Source organism: Saccopteryx leptura, chromosome 2, assembly GCF_036850995.1.
Source record: "Saccopteryx leptura isolate mSacLep1 chromosome 2, mSacLep1_pri_phased_curated, whole genome shotgun sequence".
Classification (NCBI taxonomy): domain Eukaryota; kingdom Metazoa; phylum Chordata; class Mammalia; order Chiroptera; family Emballonuridae; genus Saccopteryx; species Saccopteryx leptura.
In genome coordinates, this window is record NC_089504.1 from 24,017,511 (window position 1) to 24,036,892 (window position 19,382).

Genomic DNA, 19,382 nt, shown 5'->3' on the forward strand with positions numbered 1-19,382 from the left:
GGTGGAGGAAATACAAATAAAGACAATAAGAAAGAAGAGAGAAACAACAACAACAAAGAATTAGTGGAACAAGTTATAAAGTCTGTGGATTTTTCTTGATTTTGAGAGGTTAACTTCTTCCTTTTTCTTTTCTCTCCCTCTTCCTGGTCGGTGACTCTGTACCCCAGGTTCTGCCCCTGTGTCACGCTTAGGTAGGGATTTGCAGTTGATGGGATTCTATGGCAATGTCATATAATTGGCTTTAGTCTCACTGGTAGTCAAGGCTTGTTGGCGTTTGTAGAGTCCAACAATGAGAGAGAGTTTGCTTTCCTGGAGTGTCTCCCCTAGTCTCCCCTTCCTGAATTTGCAGCCTGGTGATCCAGCTATGAGGCTGCCACTGCTTCTGTCTGGGGAGTAAGAGGCTCAAAGAGCTGGGAAATCCCCACTCTATCCTCACTCAGCGCAAGGCTCTGGGTAAGGCTCTGGCAGTCAGAGCCTCCAGCGTAATCAGGCGGGGCTGGGAGTCAATTGTTGTCAAGGTGACTGTTCAGCGCCTATCATTCAGTTGGACCACTCAACCCAGGCTTTCCACACTTGGTAGCCTGTTTTGGCTGGAAAGAAGATGCACTATTCGCTGCTTGCTATATAGATCTTAATATCTGCCAAGTCCCTCTTGTTAGGTATATCCCTGAATATGGAGGCTCTGTCAATCAGAAGTTGCCCCCGCCCCTTTAGCGAAAGGCACTGAAAAATATTATGCCTCTTGTCTTGGATCGCTGAACTGGGAGAGATCTTATCAATTAGAGCCCCGTGGGTGTGTAGATTTTGTGGGTTTAGCTAATTTCAGTGATTGGATCTGCAGCTGTGCTCCAGAGAGTATTTCAGGCTGCCTGCGCGCCCCTCCCCCAACGCTTGATTGTTAGCTCGAATGGCTGGGTGAGGTGCCCCGTCCACGGAGAGAATCTCCTGACTAGGAAAGACAGGTTTGGCGCCCCTCCCGGACTGCGTCACGGGGCGCGCGCGCGCACGGCTTCTCAGAACACGCCAGTGGTGGCCAGCACTCCCAGGGACGCGGGGCTCGTGCACGCGGCTTCTCAGAGCACACCGGTGGTGGCCGCTACTCCCCGGGACGCGGCTTGGGGAGCGGGCGCGCGGCTTCTCAGAGCACGCTGGTGGTGGCCGGCACTCCCCGGGACGCGGCTCGGGGCGCGCGAGCGCGCGGCTTCCCAGAGCACGCCGGTGGTGGCCGGCACTCCCCGGGATGCAGCTCGGGGCGCGAGCACGCAGCTTCTCAGAGCACTCTGGTGGTTGCTGGCACTCCCCGGGGCGCGCGGCTTCTCAGAGCACAGAGAACGCCGGTGGTTGCCGGCACTCCCTGGGACGTGGATGGGGCGCGCCTGCGGCTTCTCAGAGCACAGAGCACGCCGGTGGTTGCCGGCACTCCCTGGGACGCGGCTCAGGGCGCTGGGACGCGGCTCCGGGCGCGCGCGCGGGGCTTTTCAGAGCACGCCGGTGGTTGCCGGCACTCCCCGGGACGCGGCGGGGGCAGCTGCACGTGTGGGTTGACTCACCCCAGGCGTATTCCCTCCTGGGCAACAGTCCCTCTGCTTTCAGTGTGGATGCTCCGAGGATAAATTTTTCTGCTTCTAGTTGACAAATTTGTTGAGATTTTGGGGAGATCTGTCGGACGCGCTGCTCACGGCGCCATTTCTGTGACGTCACTCCAATTTTTGACTATTCTTTGTGACTGTGGCATTTGTCACAATGTTTGCTTTTCACCAGACTTGAGTCTTCATGCTCCAGCTTCACTCCAGAGTGTCTCATTCCTTTTCTTCCAGACCTCATCTCCCTTTCTCCTCCTAGAAACTGTTCGTCAGGTCTAAAGCTTAGATTTTAGTTCCATCTTTTTTATTTCCTAAATCTCTAAGATTCAGTGTTGAAAAATAAATGCTCAACCAACCGACCAACCAAAAAGTCACTAGCTTTGCTTTTGCTTTGCCTTCCTTTTCAGCCCAAACACTACTGGTTTCCATCTCATTGTTTTCCATAGCCAGCCTCAACTGGAATGCCTTAAAATTTGCATATATGGAAACAGAAATATTTTAGTTTGGTTAAAATGGTATATGGAAAAGCCCTTATAATCTAAGTTTATAAGTGTGTGAGTTTGCAATGGATTGTTGTATTTGAAAATATGTTATATATATCCACGTTTAAGCAAATAATCACTTACCCTGAGAGCGCTATCTCCCTTAATCCATGATACTGATGGTTTGGGATTGCCCATTGTTGTACAAGGTAGAACTGCCTTTAATCCTTCTATTATTTTTACGTTTATGGGAGGACGAGTTATTTTCGGTTCTGAAGGGAAATAAAAATTCAAAATTAAAAAGGCAATGTGGCTTTATTAAACTTAGAGTTTCTAGCTTTCTAGTTAATTCTAAACATCCATTTTAACCCTTCGAGTACTGAGTTCTTTCCATGCTCACTGACCCCTGGGAGTGAGTTTTTTTTTTTAATGAAATTAGTTTCAATTATAGTTTTATTAACTTAAAGTCATATTTGTTTGATAACCAATTTATGGAAACAAGAAGAACATACATTTGCCTTTTTTTTAATGTTGCCTTACACATTTTTAAAATAAATCGATCGTACTCTGGATGGTCAGGAGACACGAGGATGTATATGAACATTCGTACTGCTCAAAGGGTTAAGAATAATTTAGGCAAATTAGATTATAAAATTCACCAAATGCTAGAGCAGGTGTTTAGTGGATGACAAACAAAAAATTCATTCCTAAAAGTTTAGGTTATCTCTGTTTTGTTAATAAGTTGAAAAACACAAATTTATGAAACATATTAGTAGCCTGAAGTTATAATATTCTATACTTTAAAAGATAGTTAATAAAAAGTTGATTAAAATAAACTCTTACCATAACAAGACAACAGTATTTAATTTATAGAGGCAGACATGAAAACACTTGAAAAAAATGTTTTAAGTTTATATTTTTTACATAATTCTGAGTTATGACCTACTTTCCCTTTAGTCTCCATTTTCACTTGACTATTAAATTTTATGACTGAAAAAAAGGGTACAGAAAATATACCAGATGTTATTATATTAGTAATCAGAGAAATTCTATCATACAATTTATGGCTATTCTACTCTACATGCAAACTTGGGTAATTTATCGTTTTATGAAACACTCAAATTCCTTTTTTCAGAAGAATCAGTTCATGTTAGCTAATTTTTATTCTCCAAACTTTCAGAGTAAGAAGTTATTAAATCTAATATATATAAGAATGGACAAGATTAGGACATCAGTTATTTTACTACTTGAAACATTCATAAAATAGTGAAAACTAAATTTATTTCCTTAGTAACTTTATATTACAGATACAAAACAGAGAACTGAGAAATAGATGCATTTTATTTCTTGCTGGTTATGTGCCATAATCAATTTGTTACTTTGACAGAGGAGAGAAATCAGGATTTTTCACCCTTCTATTTCAATTGTGTGTTTGCATATTTTTATTGGGGGTGGTTTGATGGTGGTTATAGGTTGTATATCAAAAGAACTGCATGGATGGTCTAGATCAGTGGTCCCCAAGCCCCAGGCCATGGACCGGTACCAGTCCATGGGCTATTTGCTACCGGTCCACAGAGAAAGAATAAATAACTTACATTATTTCTGTTTTATTTATATTTAAGTCTGAACAATGTTTCATTTTTTAAAAATGACCAAATTCCCTCTGTTACATCCATCTAAGACTCACTCTTGATGCTTGTCTCAGTCACGTGATACATTTATCCGTCCCATCCTAAGGGCTGATCCATGAAAATATTTTCTGACATTAAACTGGTCCATGGCCCAAAAAAGGTTGGGGACCACTGGTCTAGATGGTATATTAATTTTTTTTTAGATGAGAGGAGGGGAGATAGTGAGGCAGACTCCAACATGCACCCCAACTAGGATCTACCCAGCAACCCCATCTGGAGCCAATGCTCAAGTACAAAGCCATTTTCAGTGCCTAAGGCTGATGTTCTCCAATGGAGCAATCTTCAGTGCCTGGGGCCATGCTCAAACTAATGGAGCCACTGGCTTCAGGAGGGGAAGAAGGAAAGAATAAGGTGAGGGAGTGGGGAGAAACAAATGGTTGCTTCTCCTGTGTGCCCTGACCAGGAATTGAATGAACCTGGCATATCCATATGCTGGTCCAACACTCTATCCATAGAGCCACTGACCAAGGCCAGTCTATTGATTTTTAATGTAGTATATATTGCCATTCAGAATTGAAATGGGCCTGCATTGTGGCAAAAATACAAAACAGGATTTAGAACCTGTTATAGGAAAGTACCAACTTTGTCACTTTGCTGGCTATCTAAAGTAAAGCATGCAGTTCTTCTAACCAACAGCAGTGAATGCCTGCTTTTAGATAATGGCCAAGTACCTCATTTGTGAGTTGGTTGGTCCTAAGCCTTAGCTTAGGAGTTGATTTTTCTATGATATAGTCAGAGAGAGTGTTACGCATTTCTTCCACTGGGTTCCCTGAACTGATCTGTATGGCAAACCTGAGTCACCGATAATGTCTTAGGCATAAAACTTTTGTTTAAAGCAAATAAATCCTGTCTTCTCAGGGAAATAGATCTGTTGGGTGAGAGGTGAGGAGAACCCTTGTGGGAAATTGAATATAAAGTAAATAAGAATGAACTGAGGATTAATGTGGAGTCATGACTTCCCCACTCTAAGGGAACATACGTAATTTGGGTGGAGCCAGAGCACTGACGAATCAGAAGCAGGCACCTTGTTAAAGCAGGATCTATAAGGAAATTAGGAAAGGGAACTCCTGGGGGAGCCCTAGGGAGCTGGAGTAGTGATGGGAGCAGGAACCTTGTGGGGGTGGAGGGGGGGAAGGGTTCTCTCAGGAAGGAGCTTTTATCAAGCAGTGTGGAAACATTCCAAAATTTTAACCACTGGGATGGCCACATCAGTGTATACTCTCAGGAATGGGGGAGCTTTCCTACAGAAAGGACAGAGAAAAGAAGAGGATTCAGGCTAGCACCAATATAAAGAACAGCTCATGCCGGAGAGATGAGAAACAGTGAAAGGAAAGGTAGCACACAAAGTAGTAAATGTGCTCTGTCTTCAGATTGAGCCTTTATTATTTAGCAAACAAGAACACCCACTTCCTTGCTTGATTCCCTCACCGCCCAAATGCTGAAAGAGAGCCTGCTAGGGCACACCCTACCCACTTGCCCGGAGTCTCCCCACAGTGTCCTCGTGGTCCCACTAAGTACCTATTTTAATTAGTCCAGGACTTTATTTATAAGTGTGATTAAGCATAAAATGGTAGTAGATATTTGGGGAAAGTCGTGAACACAAAGGAAAAGGAATAAAATAAAATAAAAATGTTTTCTCAAGAAAGCAAAAATATAGCAGGGAAAAGAAGAAAACATTAAAAAAATACTTTAGTAATATCATTACAGAATGAATTGAGTGAATATCGATGTATCATGCAGAGTTGCTACCAAAAAATAAAAAAGGAGCAATTATAGAAAAAGTAATTCTTAGACATTAAAAATATGCATTAATATCAAAGTAATCAATATATGGGCAGATTAGCAGAATGGTCATATTGAAGACCAAATTTGTAATATGAAAGGAAAAGTTAATTAAATCTTTATAAAGGTAGAATATCAAAATAGATATGTGGAAAATAGGAAAAATGGAATCATGAAAAATTGAACAAAGTGATTTAATGTTTGTTAAAACTTTAAGAATGAGATAGAATGAAGAAGAGAAAACAAATGTATTTTATTTTGAAAGAAATAAAACAAAAAACCCACCTTTGATCTTTAAATCACAAAGGCCCATCTAAAACTAAGTGGGAACAATAAAAGAAACACACACCTATCATATTCTTGTAACTGAGAATTCTAGAATTAAAGAAAAAAAAATCCTAAGTTTTTTAAGAAAGATAAACATCAGATTTATCTGAAAAGAAATAAAAAAAATTCTCATCTGTGAGAATGTCATATAAAAATGAAGAATTGTCTACAAAAAACTAAAAGAAAAAAGCCTTTTAATGTTCTCATTCTGTACCTAAATTATTATCTAAGAATGAGGACAAAGTAAAGACTTTTAGCCATGCAAAGATTCACAACATGTATTTCACATGCTCACACTGAAAAAGAAGCAGCTCATAATTTTTTTCAACAGAACAATAACAACAAAATAGAAAGATAAAAGATAAAAATAGTTAATGATGAAAATCAACAAAAATAACAGGAAAGGTCTCTGGTAGAACTAGATTTCACTCATTTTTACGGTGCCAATATACATGTATATGTGATCTTTTTCCCCATTAGGAGCATGGTGTCAGATAGGAGAAAATAAGGGTTTTCTTATTGCAAGGTTAAAAGTTTACAAGCAACAACATAGAAGATCATGAGATTTGAGGATTCTGGTAAAGGACTGCTTGATGATAACAACACTAGATTGGAGAGAGAACTGAGTATGGGAGGAATGAAGTCCTATTCGGGGGTCAGTGGAAGGGGGAACAGAGAGGAGTCAAGGGTGGGAGAACATGACCATGTCATTGACTATGTGCAGTGAGGGTGAGGGAGTGAGAGAGGTAGACTCCGTTTTTCAATGAGAAAGAGACAGATGAAGTTTGTGCCTTATGATATACCTATATTTGGAGGCATATCATAAGTCTGGGAAACTGCTTTCTTCACCAAGCAGAGCTGGAAATAGAAGAGTTCGTTTTCAGGAACATACTGCAGTCTAAGAATTTCAATACAGTTTATTTTTGGGGAGTGACAGGTCATTGATTGGGTAGGCTGATAAAAAGTTAAAGCAAACATCACTGGACTTATGGAGATCAAGGAATCAAAGGATGAAGTGGCTAGTGATTCTGTTTTATGACTATTAAAATCGCCTAAGATGACAGTAAGAGTAGGAGTGCATAGGAAGATAATAAATCTGGAATTAGAGTCTTTGATAAATACAGGGCATGCCTTGAAGTGAGCAGATGACTTGATGAGTAGAGTTGGTCAGATGGCATTGATCCTCATGAGAGGAAAGGTTTTACACAGGAACACACAATATGATGGTTTAAACGCGGGCTAGCAGATTAGCTATGAGTACTTGCTAGCTTTGGAGACATAAAGTGGGAGAAAAAATAAACAGCCATTTAAGCAGAACAGTCACTCAAGTTTGAAAAGTCACTCCAGAAAATCAAACTTGAAATAAGGCAAAAGGGTAAAAGAAATGTTTGCTAAGAGATTAGAGATAAAGAAAGAAAGGGGGATATGTGTTTGGTTGTAATGGAACTGTTCTAAAGGCACAGAGTAAAAAATTGAGAGAGGTTTCACAGTGAAAGAAGTCCAGCTAAAACAAATAAAGATTTGTGTGAAGGCAAGAAAACGGAGAGGACAGGAGAGAACTGCTGTTAGGGTGGTGGTTGACGGCTAGAATAAGAGGTGGGGAATTGACTGACAGCCTCAAGGTTGTGTTTTGAACTTGAACTTGTCTAGCTTCTGAACCTCCAAGTATGTGGGAGGCTCCATTTGCTGCCTGCTCCAAAATGTACCAAGTCAACTTTAAAAATCAATAGATGATGGTCTTTCTCACTCACTCATCTTCACTTGCAGAGCCCCGCAGCTCTCCGCAGCTCCCCCGACACCGTTGTTGGCGACGCAGCAGTAAATGCCGTCATCGCTGTCTTCCACGCTCAGGATGGTGAGGAGCTGCCCGTTCTCCCGAATGCTGTACCGGGTGTCAAAGAGCCTGCAGGTCACCGAGGAAAAGGCCAGGTTAGGACCTCAGCTCTGATTTTTTTCTCTGTGGTGAACTGATCAAACAGATGACTTGTCAATGAGGAAGTAGATTAAAGGTGAGGGGAAACTTGAGTGAATTCTGAAGAGTGGAGTAACTTGATGTAGTAATATAAAGCTAACATTGTTTTCTGATCTTTTCCAGGCTCCAGTAATCAAAGCACCATTGAGTCTTTCAAAAATGCTTTCAAAAGGGGAGGTCTACTGATAAGACAGAAAGTGAAGTTTACTTTATTCAGGAAAGCATTTTATTACCAAGATAATAGAGTCATCTTCCCACAATTCCTAGGAAATGGCAGCTGGATAATGAACCTGCACACACATAAATGTAACTGGCAGAAAGGGTTAAATATTTGTAGAAGTAACTAACAATTAAATGAGTATTTATTCATTCATCAAACAATATTTGGTGAATGCCTAGCAAGTACCAGGCATAGTTCTAGTTCTTTGGGATACAGAAGGCAAAGAGCCCTGACTTCTCTGTGTCAACTGAATCGCTGTTGTGCTTCGAGCAATCCCCTTAACCTCACTGAAGTTCAGATCTTACATTTATAAAATAAGGACATCTGCATTTTATATGTTTTAAAAGGTGAACTTCAATACTGCCAAGAACTGTGGTTGCATTTATGTCAAGATAAATCACAAGGCAGCATTGGCATTCTTACCAGAAAAAGGCAGAATACTTACTTAATGAGAATTTTATTTCTAGTCCAGGAAATTTCAGGCTGGGGATAGGATTCCACTGCACACATGAAAGTAGCCACTTCTTCAACTAAGGCATCCACTGTTTCAAGAGGAGTAGTGATGACAGGAGCTAACAGGGGAGAAGAAATAGAACGAGAGCTGTTTACTAACCCTCTGTAAGCGGTCAGAGGCCACCACATACCTAAATGAGAATTTTATTTCCACATAGCACACATTTGCCAAAAGGAAGGAAAATTTTATGTAGAGAATTTTGCTTTTATTTCCAAACTAGACATTTGAGAATCAAAAAGGAAGGCTCTTGGAGGACTTATAATTTATTAGATAGGAGTAGGGACCAGTCCAGGTTATATAAAGGCCAAAGATATATAATTTGGGTGCCTGCTTTAAGGAAGAATATATAAAATTATGAATATAAAATGTCTGTGGCCACTCAAACACCAGTCAACTTAAAAGGAAGTGTGACCGAAGGAAAGTCAGAGTGGAAATCTTAACAATTGTTTAAAAATAATCCCCCCCTTTTATAAAAATATATGTTCATATGAACCCATTCCTACAGTCTACTGAGGGTCTTAGAAGAGGCTACTTTGACGTTTAAGCTTCATCAGATTATGTAGAGAATTCATATCTGCATATGAATAGATTGGAATAAGACTCCAGAATAAAGGAATAAATAATCAAATAAAAAATGGGCAAAGGATCTTCATTGACATTTTTCCAAAGAATGTGTACAAATAGACAACAACAACCTGAAAAGTTGCTCCACATCATTAGCCATTAAGGAAATGCTAATCACTCTACAATAAGATACCACTTCACACTCACTAGAATGGCTATAATCAAAAAGAAAGACATAAGAAATGTTGGTTAGGATGTGGAGAAATTAGAACATTTGTGCGTTGCTGGTGGGAATGTAACATGGTGCAACCACTATGAAAAACAGTATGGTGGTTCCTCAAGACATTAAACATAGAATTTTTATATAATCCAGTATATACTTAAAAGAAATTGAAAGCAGGGACTCAGATAGATTTATGTAACCCATCTTAATAACAGCATTATAAACAATAACTAAAAGGTGAAAGCGACCCAAACATCTGCCAGTTAAAATAGATAATGTACAATACATATCACAGCACAGACGAAACTTGAAAACAATAAGCTAAGTAAAAAAGGTCAGTCACAAGGACAGCATAATGTACAATTATATTTCTATGAAATGTCCAGAGGAGACAAATCTAAAGAGACATAAAGTGTATTAGTGATTCCTGAGGATTAAGGGGGAGGATAGAGGTATGAGGGGGTAATGATTAGAAGCAAAGAGATGTCTTGTAAGGAGCCATAGTCTAGATGATAAGGTAAGACAGATACATAAAATGATCAGCTATAATAATCAATTATACCTCCTATCCTGATATAATTATTAATAGTGCCCCTTTTGCTCTCAAAACACATGAGTTAAGACAATAAATTATACAGTCATTTTAGTTAAAATGCAAGATGCATATGAAAGCCAAGGAGCAGTGTGAACAATTATTTTAGATGTGAAGTAGTTGGTGACAGCCTCACGAAACATTGAGAACTGGCACATCGGCTGTAGAAGAAATACCTACTATCTAAAGAACCTTATTTTTCAGTAAACTCAAAGGCAAACTCATTGGCTGAGAGTGAAGGAAAATGGAAAATGGTAGTTAAAAGTATTTCATTCATATTGTTAATGTATTTCTTTTCTTTTCTTTCTTTCTTTTTTTTGACAGAGACAGAGAGTCAGAGAGAGGGACAGATAGGGACAGACAGACAAGAAGGGACAGAGATGAGAAGCATCAGTTCTTCACTGTGGCACCTTAGGTGTTCACTGATTGCTTTCTCATATGTGCCTTGACCTGGGGGCTACAGTAGAGGGAGTGACCCCTTACTCAAGCCAGCGACCTTGGGCTCAAGCCAGTCACCTTGGGCTTTAAGCCAGTGACCTTTGGGCTTAAGCCAGCAACCCCATACTCAAGCTGGTAAGCCTGTGCTCTGACAGGCAACCTTGGGGTTTCAAACCTGGGTCCTCTGTGTCCTAGTCCAATGCTCTATCCACTGTGCCACCACCTGGTCAAACTCAATGTTATTATTTTTTCAAAGACCTGTTTAAACCCTGGCCAGCTGGCTCAGTGGTAGAGGGTCGGCCTGTCGTGTGGAAGTCCTGAGTTCGATTCCCAGCCAGGGCACACAGGAGAAGCACCCATCTGCTTCTCCACCCTTCCCCCTCTCCTTTCTCTCTATCTCTCTCTTCCCTTCCGCAGTCAAGGCTCCACTGGAGCAAAGTTGGCCTGAGTGCTGAGGATGGCTCCATGGCCTCCACCTCAGGTGCTAGAATGGCTCCAGTTGCAACAACGGAGTAACACTCCAAATGGGCAGAGCATCCACCCCTAGTGGGCCTGCTGATTGGATACCAATCAGGCATATGTGGGAGTCTGTCTCTCTGCCTTCCTGCTTCTCACTTCAGAAAAAAAAAATCCTGTTTAAACACATCTTCTTCCAATTTCCCTGATTTGTTAGGTAGAGCCAAATGCCCTTTTCTTGAACCTTAGTTCATCCTGCATATGTCACTCTTATAGTACCTGTCACATAGACACTATTAAAATGATCTCTTTATGTCTTTGTTCCACACTCAATTATACAAACCTTGAGCTTTAGGTCAGGGACTAGGTCTTAAACCTGTTTCTATCCCCAGGATTAGCTCATTTACTGATGTATTATTTAAATGAACCAGACTATGTTTCTGAGGCCTTTATAAAAAGCATATATTTTTTGAAAGGTTGAAAGAGAGTAGCTGAAGTAAGAAAGCAGAATTTAGCAGTAAAATGACATATATAGGTATCAAGGTCACCCTTTCCAAGTTTCCACTGACCTAACCATTAAAATATATAGAATGCAGTACAAAGAAATAAAGAAACAAAAAGTATTAAAGAATAGTTAAGAGACATATAATATAGATTGGCAGGCATGTCTAATGGAAATTCCAGAAGGATAAAACAGAGGAAACAGGCTAGAAGCAGTATGTGAAGGGATACATAGCTGATCATTTATAAAAATTGAAAAAAATAAATAAACATGAATATTCAGACTGAAAGCTACATCAAGTGCCAAGCCAGATAAAGAAAAATAAATTCATTTCTGGATGTGCTGGATTAAATGCAACTGCTCACAAAACTTAGGGTATATTTCAAAATGAATATAAAGTGATAAAAAGAAGAAACATTTGATTTTTTAGTAAACAAGAACATTAGAAAAGCAAATAAGTCAAAGAAAGTTGTTTGATTATGCAAATGAGATGCAAAACCAACATTTATTTCATTGGTGAAAATGCTCTATACAAAAGGCTGAAAGTATTGGAGTATCTGCATGTCCCCTGATCCCCTAATTTTTGTGAGCAGTATATATAAACAACGAATGCATGAAATAAGTAGTCAATTGTATAATCACATAGAACTTAAGAGACAGAAACAAAAAATATTATATTAAGTTCGTGGGATGCAAGTAATCATGGGCCCAAAGGTTAATTGATAATATTGAATGATTTCATTGTTGAAAAAGAAAGATATAGAGCAATTAGGCATTGAGAGGCACACTAGCACAGGGCTGGAATTCAAACCTCCACTCCATCCCTTCCCTGCCCTGCCAAGTCACTTAACCGGTACTTCTTCAGCTATAGATGATGATGGTAATAAAACCCACCACATGGGCCTGTCATGAGGCTGAAATAAATGAATATACATAAAGCTCTTAAAATTGTTCTTGGCTTGTATGGAACCTTGTGTATTATTTGACTAGGTAATTTAGAAACAGAAACCTGAACCAGTCAATCATTCCCCTGGTTTCTGGATTACATGCAGATTTACCACTAATATTTACTTCTGGGAATCTATCCCGAGGAAATCATCTCAGAATGGAAAGGCATGTAGATGACTTTCACTGCACAAATCCGAGTAATTGTACTAAATTGTACTAACTATACAAAGTGGGAGAAGAGTTAGGCACACAGTTCTGTCTTCTAACTGTGGTCTGATGAAACTGGCTTGTACTAGCTTGCAAGAGCCAAGCATTCATTTTTAGAAATTTATGAGACAGTTGTTAAATACAGTCACTATTAAAAACTAAGTCATATAAACAAGTAGTTGAATTATGTTAAGAGCAAAATAACAATACTCAAAATGCATCACTTCTTCCTAATTATTTTTCCACATTTTACTATTATCTGTGTTCTTGAGGTTATTGATATCTAATGTTTTGAACAATACAATTGTATACAAAGGCATGAGTTGTACATCTCTTCCCGTTTCAGGGTTGGTAGCTTGAAAATGGCTGTGGTTAGAGTTTTTACACTATAGAAACCAACAAATGCAACAAACCAGGGCCTTTTTTGCCCTTAGAGAAACAGATATCAAACATATACCAGCAACTCTTATCTAATCAGAATGTTCTTACAGTCACTGCAAATGGTATTTTGAGGAGTACTGAAAATGTAGAATGTTCTCACACTCTGGTATTTAGTAAAAGTGGCAGGCAGCAGAATTATATAATTATTATGATACATTTTTTTTTTTTTTTTAGGATATGTAGAAAAAAAATGGAAGAAATCATACCCACATGTTAACAGTCCTGTAAGTATAGGTGACTTTTTCTTTTATTCATCTTTTGTATATTTTGTGTTTTTAAAATTATTCTTAATGACCATGTATTATTTTAATTAAAAACTTTATTCATTAGTTTCTTCTCACTTAATGCATAGATGCAGAAGTAACAGAAGTAGTAGATATAGCATTACTATTATCTTTCCAGTGAGGTGACACAAATTCTGTGGAGATCAGTTAAGATCAAAGAAGTAAATGTTAGAATGAATGTCTTGACAAACTTAGACATGGAGAAATATGTGAAGTATTATTAAGAACTTCAGCAAGTTAATGCCTTTCCTTAATGGTCTGCATTATGACAGTTTGAGATGATGTCCGAATCTGTTTTTAATACTTTTAGCATCTAAAATTGCTTAAGAACCTGCGATGGGCCATGCATTATATTTTTCATTCATTATCTCACTTATTTATCACAACAAACATAACAACAGATACAATTATTATTCTCATTTGCAGATGAAAAAGGTTAAGAATGGTTAAGTAGGCCCTGGTCAGTTGGCTCAGTGGTAGAGTGTCGGCCTGATGTGTAGAAGTGCCAGGTTCGATTCCCGGCCAGGGCACACAGGAGAAGCACCAATCTGCTTTCTCCACCTTTCTCCCTTTCCTTTTTCTCTATCTCTCTCTTCCCCTCCCACAGCCAAGGCTCTACTGGAGCAAAGTTGGCCCTGGTGCTGAGGATGGTTCCATGGCCTCTGCCTCAGGTGCTATAATGGCTACAGCCACAGCGGAGCAAAGCCCCAGATGGGCAGAGCATCACCCCCTGGTGGGCATGCCGGGTGGATCCCGGTTGGGTGCATGCAGGAGTCTGTCTGATTGCCTTTCTGCTTCTAACTCCGGAAAAACACAAAAAACAAACAAAAAGAATGGTTAAGTAACTTGTCTAACCATAACAAAAGTACAAAGTGGTAGAGCTGAACTTCAAGGTTAAAACTGGTTTAAAGTTCCTCCTTTTAACTCTAAGTTTGGGGTTGGGAACCTATGGCTCACGAGCCAAATGTGGCTCTTTTGATGGCTGCATCTGGCTCGCAAACAAATCTTTAATAAAAAATAATAACATTTAAAATATAAAACATTCTCATGTATTACAATCCATTCATTTCCTACCACTCATGTTCATGGTTCCAGGTGGCTGGAGCCAATCACAGCTGTCCTCCGGGACAACACTAAATTTTTATTGGATAATGCATAATGTACACGGGTCATTGTATGGCTCTCATGGAATTACATTTTAAAATATGTGGCATTCATGGCTCTCTCAGCCAAAAAGTTTCTTGACCCCTGCTCTAAGCTATACCATGTCTTTGGCTTAGTACTAGTTACTCACAGATGGGGGGCAGGGAGTAGTAAGATTTTACAATCAATATCAATTTCTTTCTGCAGAATATATGTAGTTGGTTAAGACCATTTTGCTCCTGTTCCAAAATTACCCAAACAAATCTGCTTTCAGAATGTTGCTGCCACAATCACAGGGTTGTATTTAATGATACTTGTTGACTCAGCAAACTGTCTCTTGTTTACTTTCATTCTACTACCCAGCTTTCATCTCAGCCAGAACCTGTTTAAACTAGGGCATTATTTCTTCCCTCAATCCAAGGACCACACGAATAACACATACATGAAAGTGAATACAACCCTTTCCTGGACCCAAAGAGTACCTTAACTTGAATACTAGTGGCTTGATGACAGGGACATAAATATTACCCTTTTACAAGGTCTAGCACATTGGTCACTGACATACCGACTTCTGATTTATAGTTGCTGACTAACGTGACCACGTGCCTAGAAAGTCAGGTGTGTTTGCTCCTTCCTGTTTTAGTAAAATTCAGGCTCAGTCTTGGGACATATTCATGTTTTCCTAATATCATGAATACAATATTGTTTTCTCAGTATGAGAAAATACTTTGGTATTGAAAATTTTCCAAAGCCCCCCCAAAAAAGGGAATATTCAGTATTTCTCATTATTTGGCATATCTTAAAAAAATAACACGTTTATTCTCATGGTGATATAATAACATATGTAAGTTATTTTTTATTGTGATGTCTTTGGAACTTATTGGATTTTATTCATAATCTCAATAGTCATGCTGTTTCATTAATTCTTTGTCCGAGAACATGCTCTCAGCCCTTCAGGAATGGCGCTGTACACAGGCAGCTAAGAGTTCTGGCTCCTCCTGTTAGAATTTCTGAAATTGCTTTTCCTGGGGGCGTTAAGACAAGACCTCATAGGGATCCATCTAAAATGTGCATGTACTCAGGAGTGATTATTTCACCAGTCACTGACAGTCCTTTACATAGTTCATAGCATTATATGCGGAGCACTGGTAAATACTTCTCCAGGCCTTTAGTGCCTTTATTTCACTCTCTTCATTATTCAACCTAGACCGCATGATACGTTGCCATAGAATCTCAAATCTCTTAGTCGATAGTCCTTCAGCTGCACTGACCAGGAGAGCACCAATCTTGAACTAATCCAGCCAGCTGTCCGTGCAGCTCCTATGTTCATACACTATTGTCAGCTAAAGTGAAACCACGGTGCACATCAGGGCCTCTATAAAGGTGCAGCTCCCAGCCCCAGCGGGGTTCTCAGCACAGCCCAGGTAGTCTTTCTGCATTCTCTGGTCCACTCCTCCCATCTTCCTAAGCGGGACCACTTCCTCCCGGTCCTCGGCTCACCTCTCACTCGTCACTTTCCCCCAATAACCACTAAGTCCTACTTCCCTGCAAAGTTGACTGCTTCACCTTTGGAAACACATTAGAAATCTTGACATTTCTGCTCTTTCATTCTGTTCTTTGAGGTTAAAAGTATTTAAATCAACTTGTGTGTCCCCAAACATGCAATGAATGACTCTTTCAATGCACGTCAGTATTAAACTTTCCTCCAGGACTTGGTGTCCTGGGTTTCAATGACAGCTGTGCCTGCTCTGAGTTGGTCACATGTCGAATCTCTGAATCCTACCCCCGTACAGGCAGTGCAGAAGAGGAGGTTGGTCGAATATATCTAAAGTAAATGACTCAGACTCAAAAGTGTCGAGGGATGCTAGTAAATGGGGTGATTTTAAAACTGGAGTTTAGACAGGAGCTCTTGGGCATGTTAAACCAATTCAGTGTGCTTACATGAACTCTGATACTCCCACAATTTAAATTCTGCCGTATACTTAATACTTCATAAAGCATTAAATGTGTTTGAGGTATGAGGTCCCAGTGAGCAATTCAGTGAGACATGACTACTTTCATATGTAATGCTTTATAAAATCCATCTACTTGTGGGTTTTGATATTGAGCTCATCATTGAAAGTATTACTAGTCAAAATGATTCAGAAAGGGTAGTTAGTGACTTTTCCCTTGTCTTTAAATGGTAGGAATCTTGCTTAAATTGAAACTAAAACAATAAGCTATTAGTTGTCTACAAAGTTGGTTATTAATTTTATTGAGAAAATGGCATGCTGACAGAAAGGGATCCACAGAATACCCTTGTATGATTTTAAATGTCAGTCTATTTTGTAAAATATTATTGGGGAGATTCCCTGATTAATGATAAAGGACTTAGGGAAAATGAATACAATCTAAAAAGCTCTTTTTAAAATTTCCTTCTCTAAGAATGTAAAAAAATTCTACAAAACAGTTTGTGTAGAACATTTTTATTACTTTAAATAATATCAAAATAATAGTACATTATTGTGTTTTGTTTGTACCAATATATTCCACGCATTTCAACAGTTACAGCTTTAAGGACTGTGTTTTCAAGGTAGTGTTTAGCCTCAGAACTGGGGTGTATAGTTAATGGATCTTGGCTCTACTAGGCTTAGTGTTTGGGGTTAAGGTTGATGTTACATGAATATTAATTTAGATTTTCCATTAAATACAGTGGTCTAGGCAAAAGTATTATTTTAATTTTTTATTTTAAACTTTAATGATAGTAGCACATAAATTATAAATGAATAAAGTTGGATTAACAATCTGATTATTTAATTAATTTATTTATTTTTGATTATTTTATTTAAAAGCCAGGATATTTGATTTTGTTACCTTTATATCACCATATTTTGAAATTTTCAAAATAGCATAATGTGCATTTTAACTAAGGGTTTTGCCTGTAAAATTTAGACACTGAAAATTATTTCTTTCTTAAAATATAAATTAGAAACGGCTCGTATAAAGAGATTGGTTTTGTGTGTGTGTGTGTGTGTGCACCAAATACTAATTTGAACCATCAAAATCAATTGTCATTTCCTTATGAGACCACATTTTACTAAATTCTAGCATTTACCTATATCATTCTATGTAATTTTGTGGTTTAGAATGACACAGATAAGACATACCAATCCATAAATCCAAGCATCCAGGTGCTCCCTTACGGGATATGTGTTGTATACTCAGGAAGTATTAAAATATTCTGAAGGCTATGTTCAGTCTTCCTGGCTATTATTAGCTGTTTGAAACAATCTAGATTCTCTTTTTATCTGGAGATACCTCAAAGTATTAGTTGGCAATTAAATGTTTAAATGCATGTGAAGATATCATTCTTCCTATGTAAAATGGAAAAAGAAAACAACAGAACAAGTCTGTGAAATCAGACTATGATTTCTTCATGGCTGTATTTTATCAGCATGTGAATCCAGACCTTGTGGCTCCAGAAATTTTAGTGAACTACAATATCTAAAGCTGTATTTCCCATCTACATACACATACTACCTTCCCTTATCAATACAATCAATTCAGTTCTTTGCTAAACTAATATATTAAGGGAAAATAATTCCTTTAAGTATGTCATAAAACAGAAGTCTTTTTATGCTACTATAATAGATTTAATTTTGAAACTCTTTAATTGATCCCATCAATCTGCTTTCTCATGTCTTTTTAAAAAATATTTCAACACAGTCTTTATGCGCTTTGCAAACCACATATTTTCCAGTCTTTCTTCCTGATTTGAAATACACTACTCTCAGTTTTGTAATACACTGGCCAGGAACCATGTCACTGTGGACATTCCTGCTACTGCAACAGGTGTTTGTCAGTTTCTTAAGTTGCTTTCCTTTCCCCTGAGGTGGTGTTATTTCCGGTACATTCCAAAGCCTCTGAAAAAAACTTGCACAGCCTCTTGCCAACCCAAATCATGACTTGGTCTCAAAGTTATTGAGAACTCATTGTCTTCAGGCTTTTATTAAATAGGCAAATTGTGCCTATCTTTCTCTAATTCTGATTTTTTTTAGGAACTAAAATATTTATGAAGCAAAATTCAAAGTGAAAATGAAAATGATATTTGTTCAGATGCGGATACTCTGGATGTCTGGGCATAGGGTTGATTATATTCCTGAGTGAAAAGGTTTTCATCATCCATTTAGACCACCCTGAAGTTTGACATACACATAAACAAAACAGATCTTGATAACTTGCAGTCTAATGTTTCTACCTGCTAATGTTTCCTCTACTAGTGAGGGCTCTGCATGCACTCTGGAGCTAAACTTTTCATTGCACAACTTAAGGCAGGGAAAGATATGGGTAGAAAGGAGACCATCAATCAATTGCTTATTTATATAGCTTTCTCCATCTCCATACATTGCACCCCTGCTTTCCCAACTAAAACCCACACCCACCATAATATGAATCGATTGTGATCAGAGCACACACATACACACACTTCAAAATTGTGGCAAAGCAACAAGAAGACAAGATTCTTCAAACCAACCTTTGGGAAGTTTCTCAGTCCCGCTGAAAGCAACCAGGGTAAGAATATGTATCAGTGGAATGTTGACGAGCTCTCTCATGATTAATCCAGGCTCAGGCAGGAGAAAGTTTCTTCTGGACAATGCAAAGAAAATGCCCTGCCGTTTACATTTTAAAGCATAGTTTGTTACAAAAGGGTCGTCTGCTAATGACTGTTTGTGTCAGCAGCTCCACAGGCTCTAAGTATAATCAGGAATTCTCAGACTTGGCTGTAATGATGGACATGGCCAGCTGGTGAGTATCCACTTTGGCCAGTACCACAAGTGTAGGGCTGGAGGAACAAGGGAAAGAAAATCCCTTTAGAATCCCTTTTAAGACAGTGGCAGGAGGATAATACCAGATGCCTTTTGCAACCATCACTGTACTCCCTAAGGTACAGGTTTCTCGATCTTCTGATTCATCTCACCACCTCCCCTGAACTCACTACGGAGTTCTGGTGTGTCTCATCATGACTCCTCCCCC

General features: G+C 38.9%; 1 protein-coding gene across 7 annotated transcripts in view; it reads right to left on the bottom strand.

Moving 5' to 3' along the window:
- The window catches only part of MUSK (muscle associated receptor tyrosine kinase), a 92,442-nt gene extending 73,481 nt beyond the window's left edge, over positions 1-18,961 (bottom strand). For all 7 annotated transcript variants that reach the window (XM_066365625.1, XM_066365623.1, XM_066365620.1 and 4 more), the window contains exons 1-4: positions 18,883-18,961; positions 8,503-8,629; positions 7,617-7,768; positions 2,210-2,337 (exon numbers count right to left, since the gene is read on the bottom strand). In XM_066365625.1, the coding sequence (XP_066221722.1) occupies positions 2,210-2,337; positions 7,617-7,768; positions 8,503-8,629; positions 18,883-18,961 (486 nt within the window). The remainder of the gene's footprint in view (positions 1-2,209; positions 2,338-7,616; positions 7,769-8,502; positions 8,630-18,882) is intronic.
- Positions 18,962-19,382: the final 421 nt, after the last annotated feature.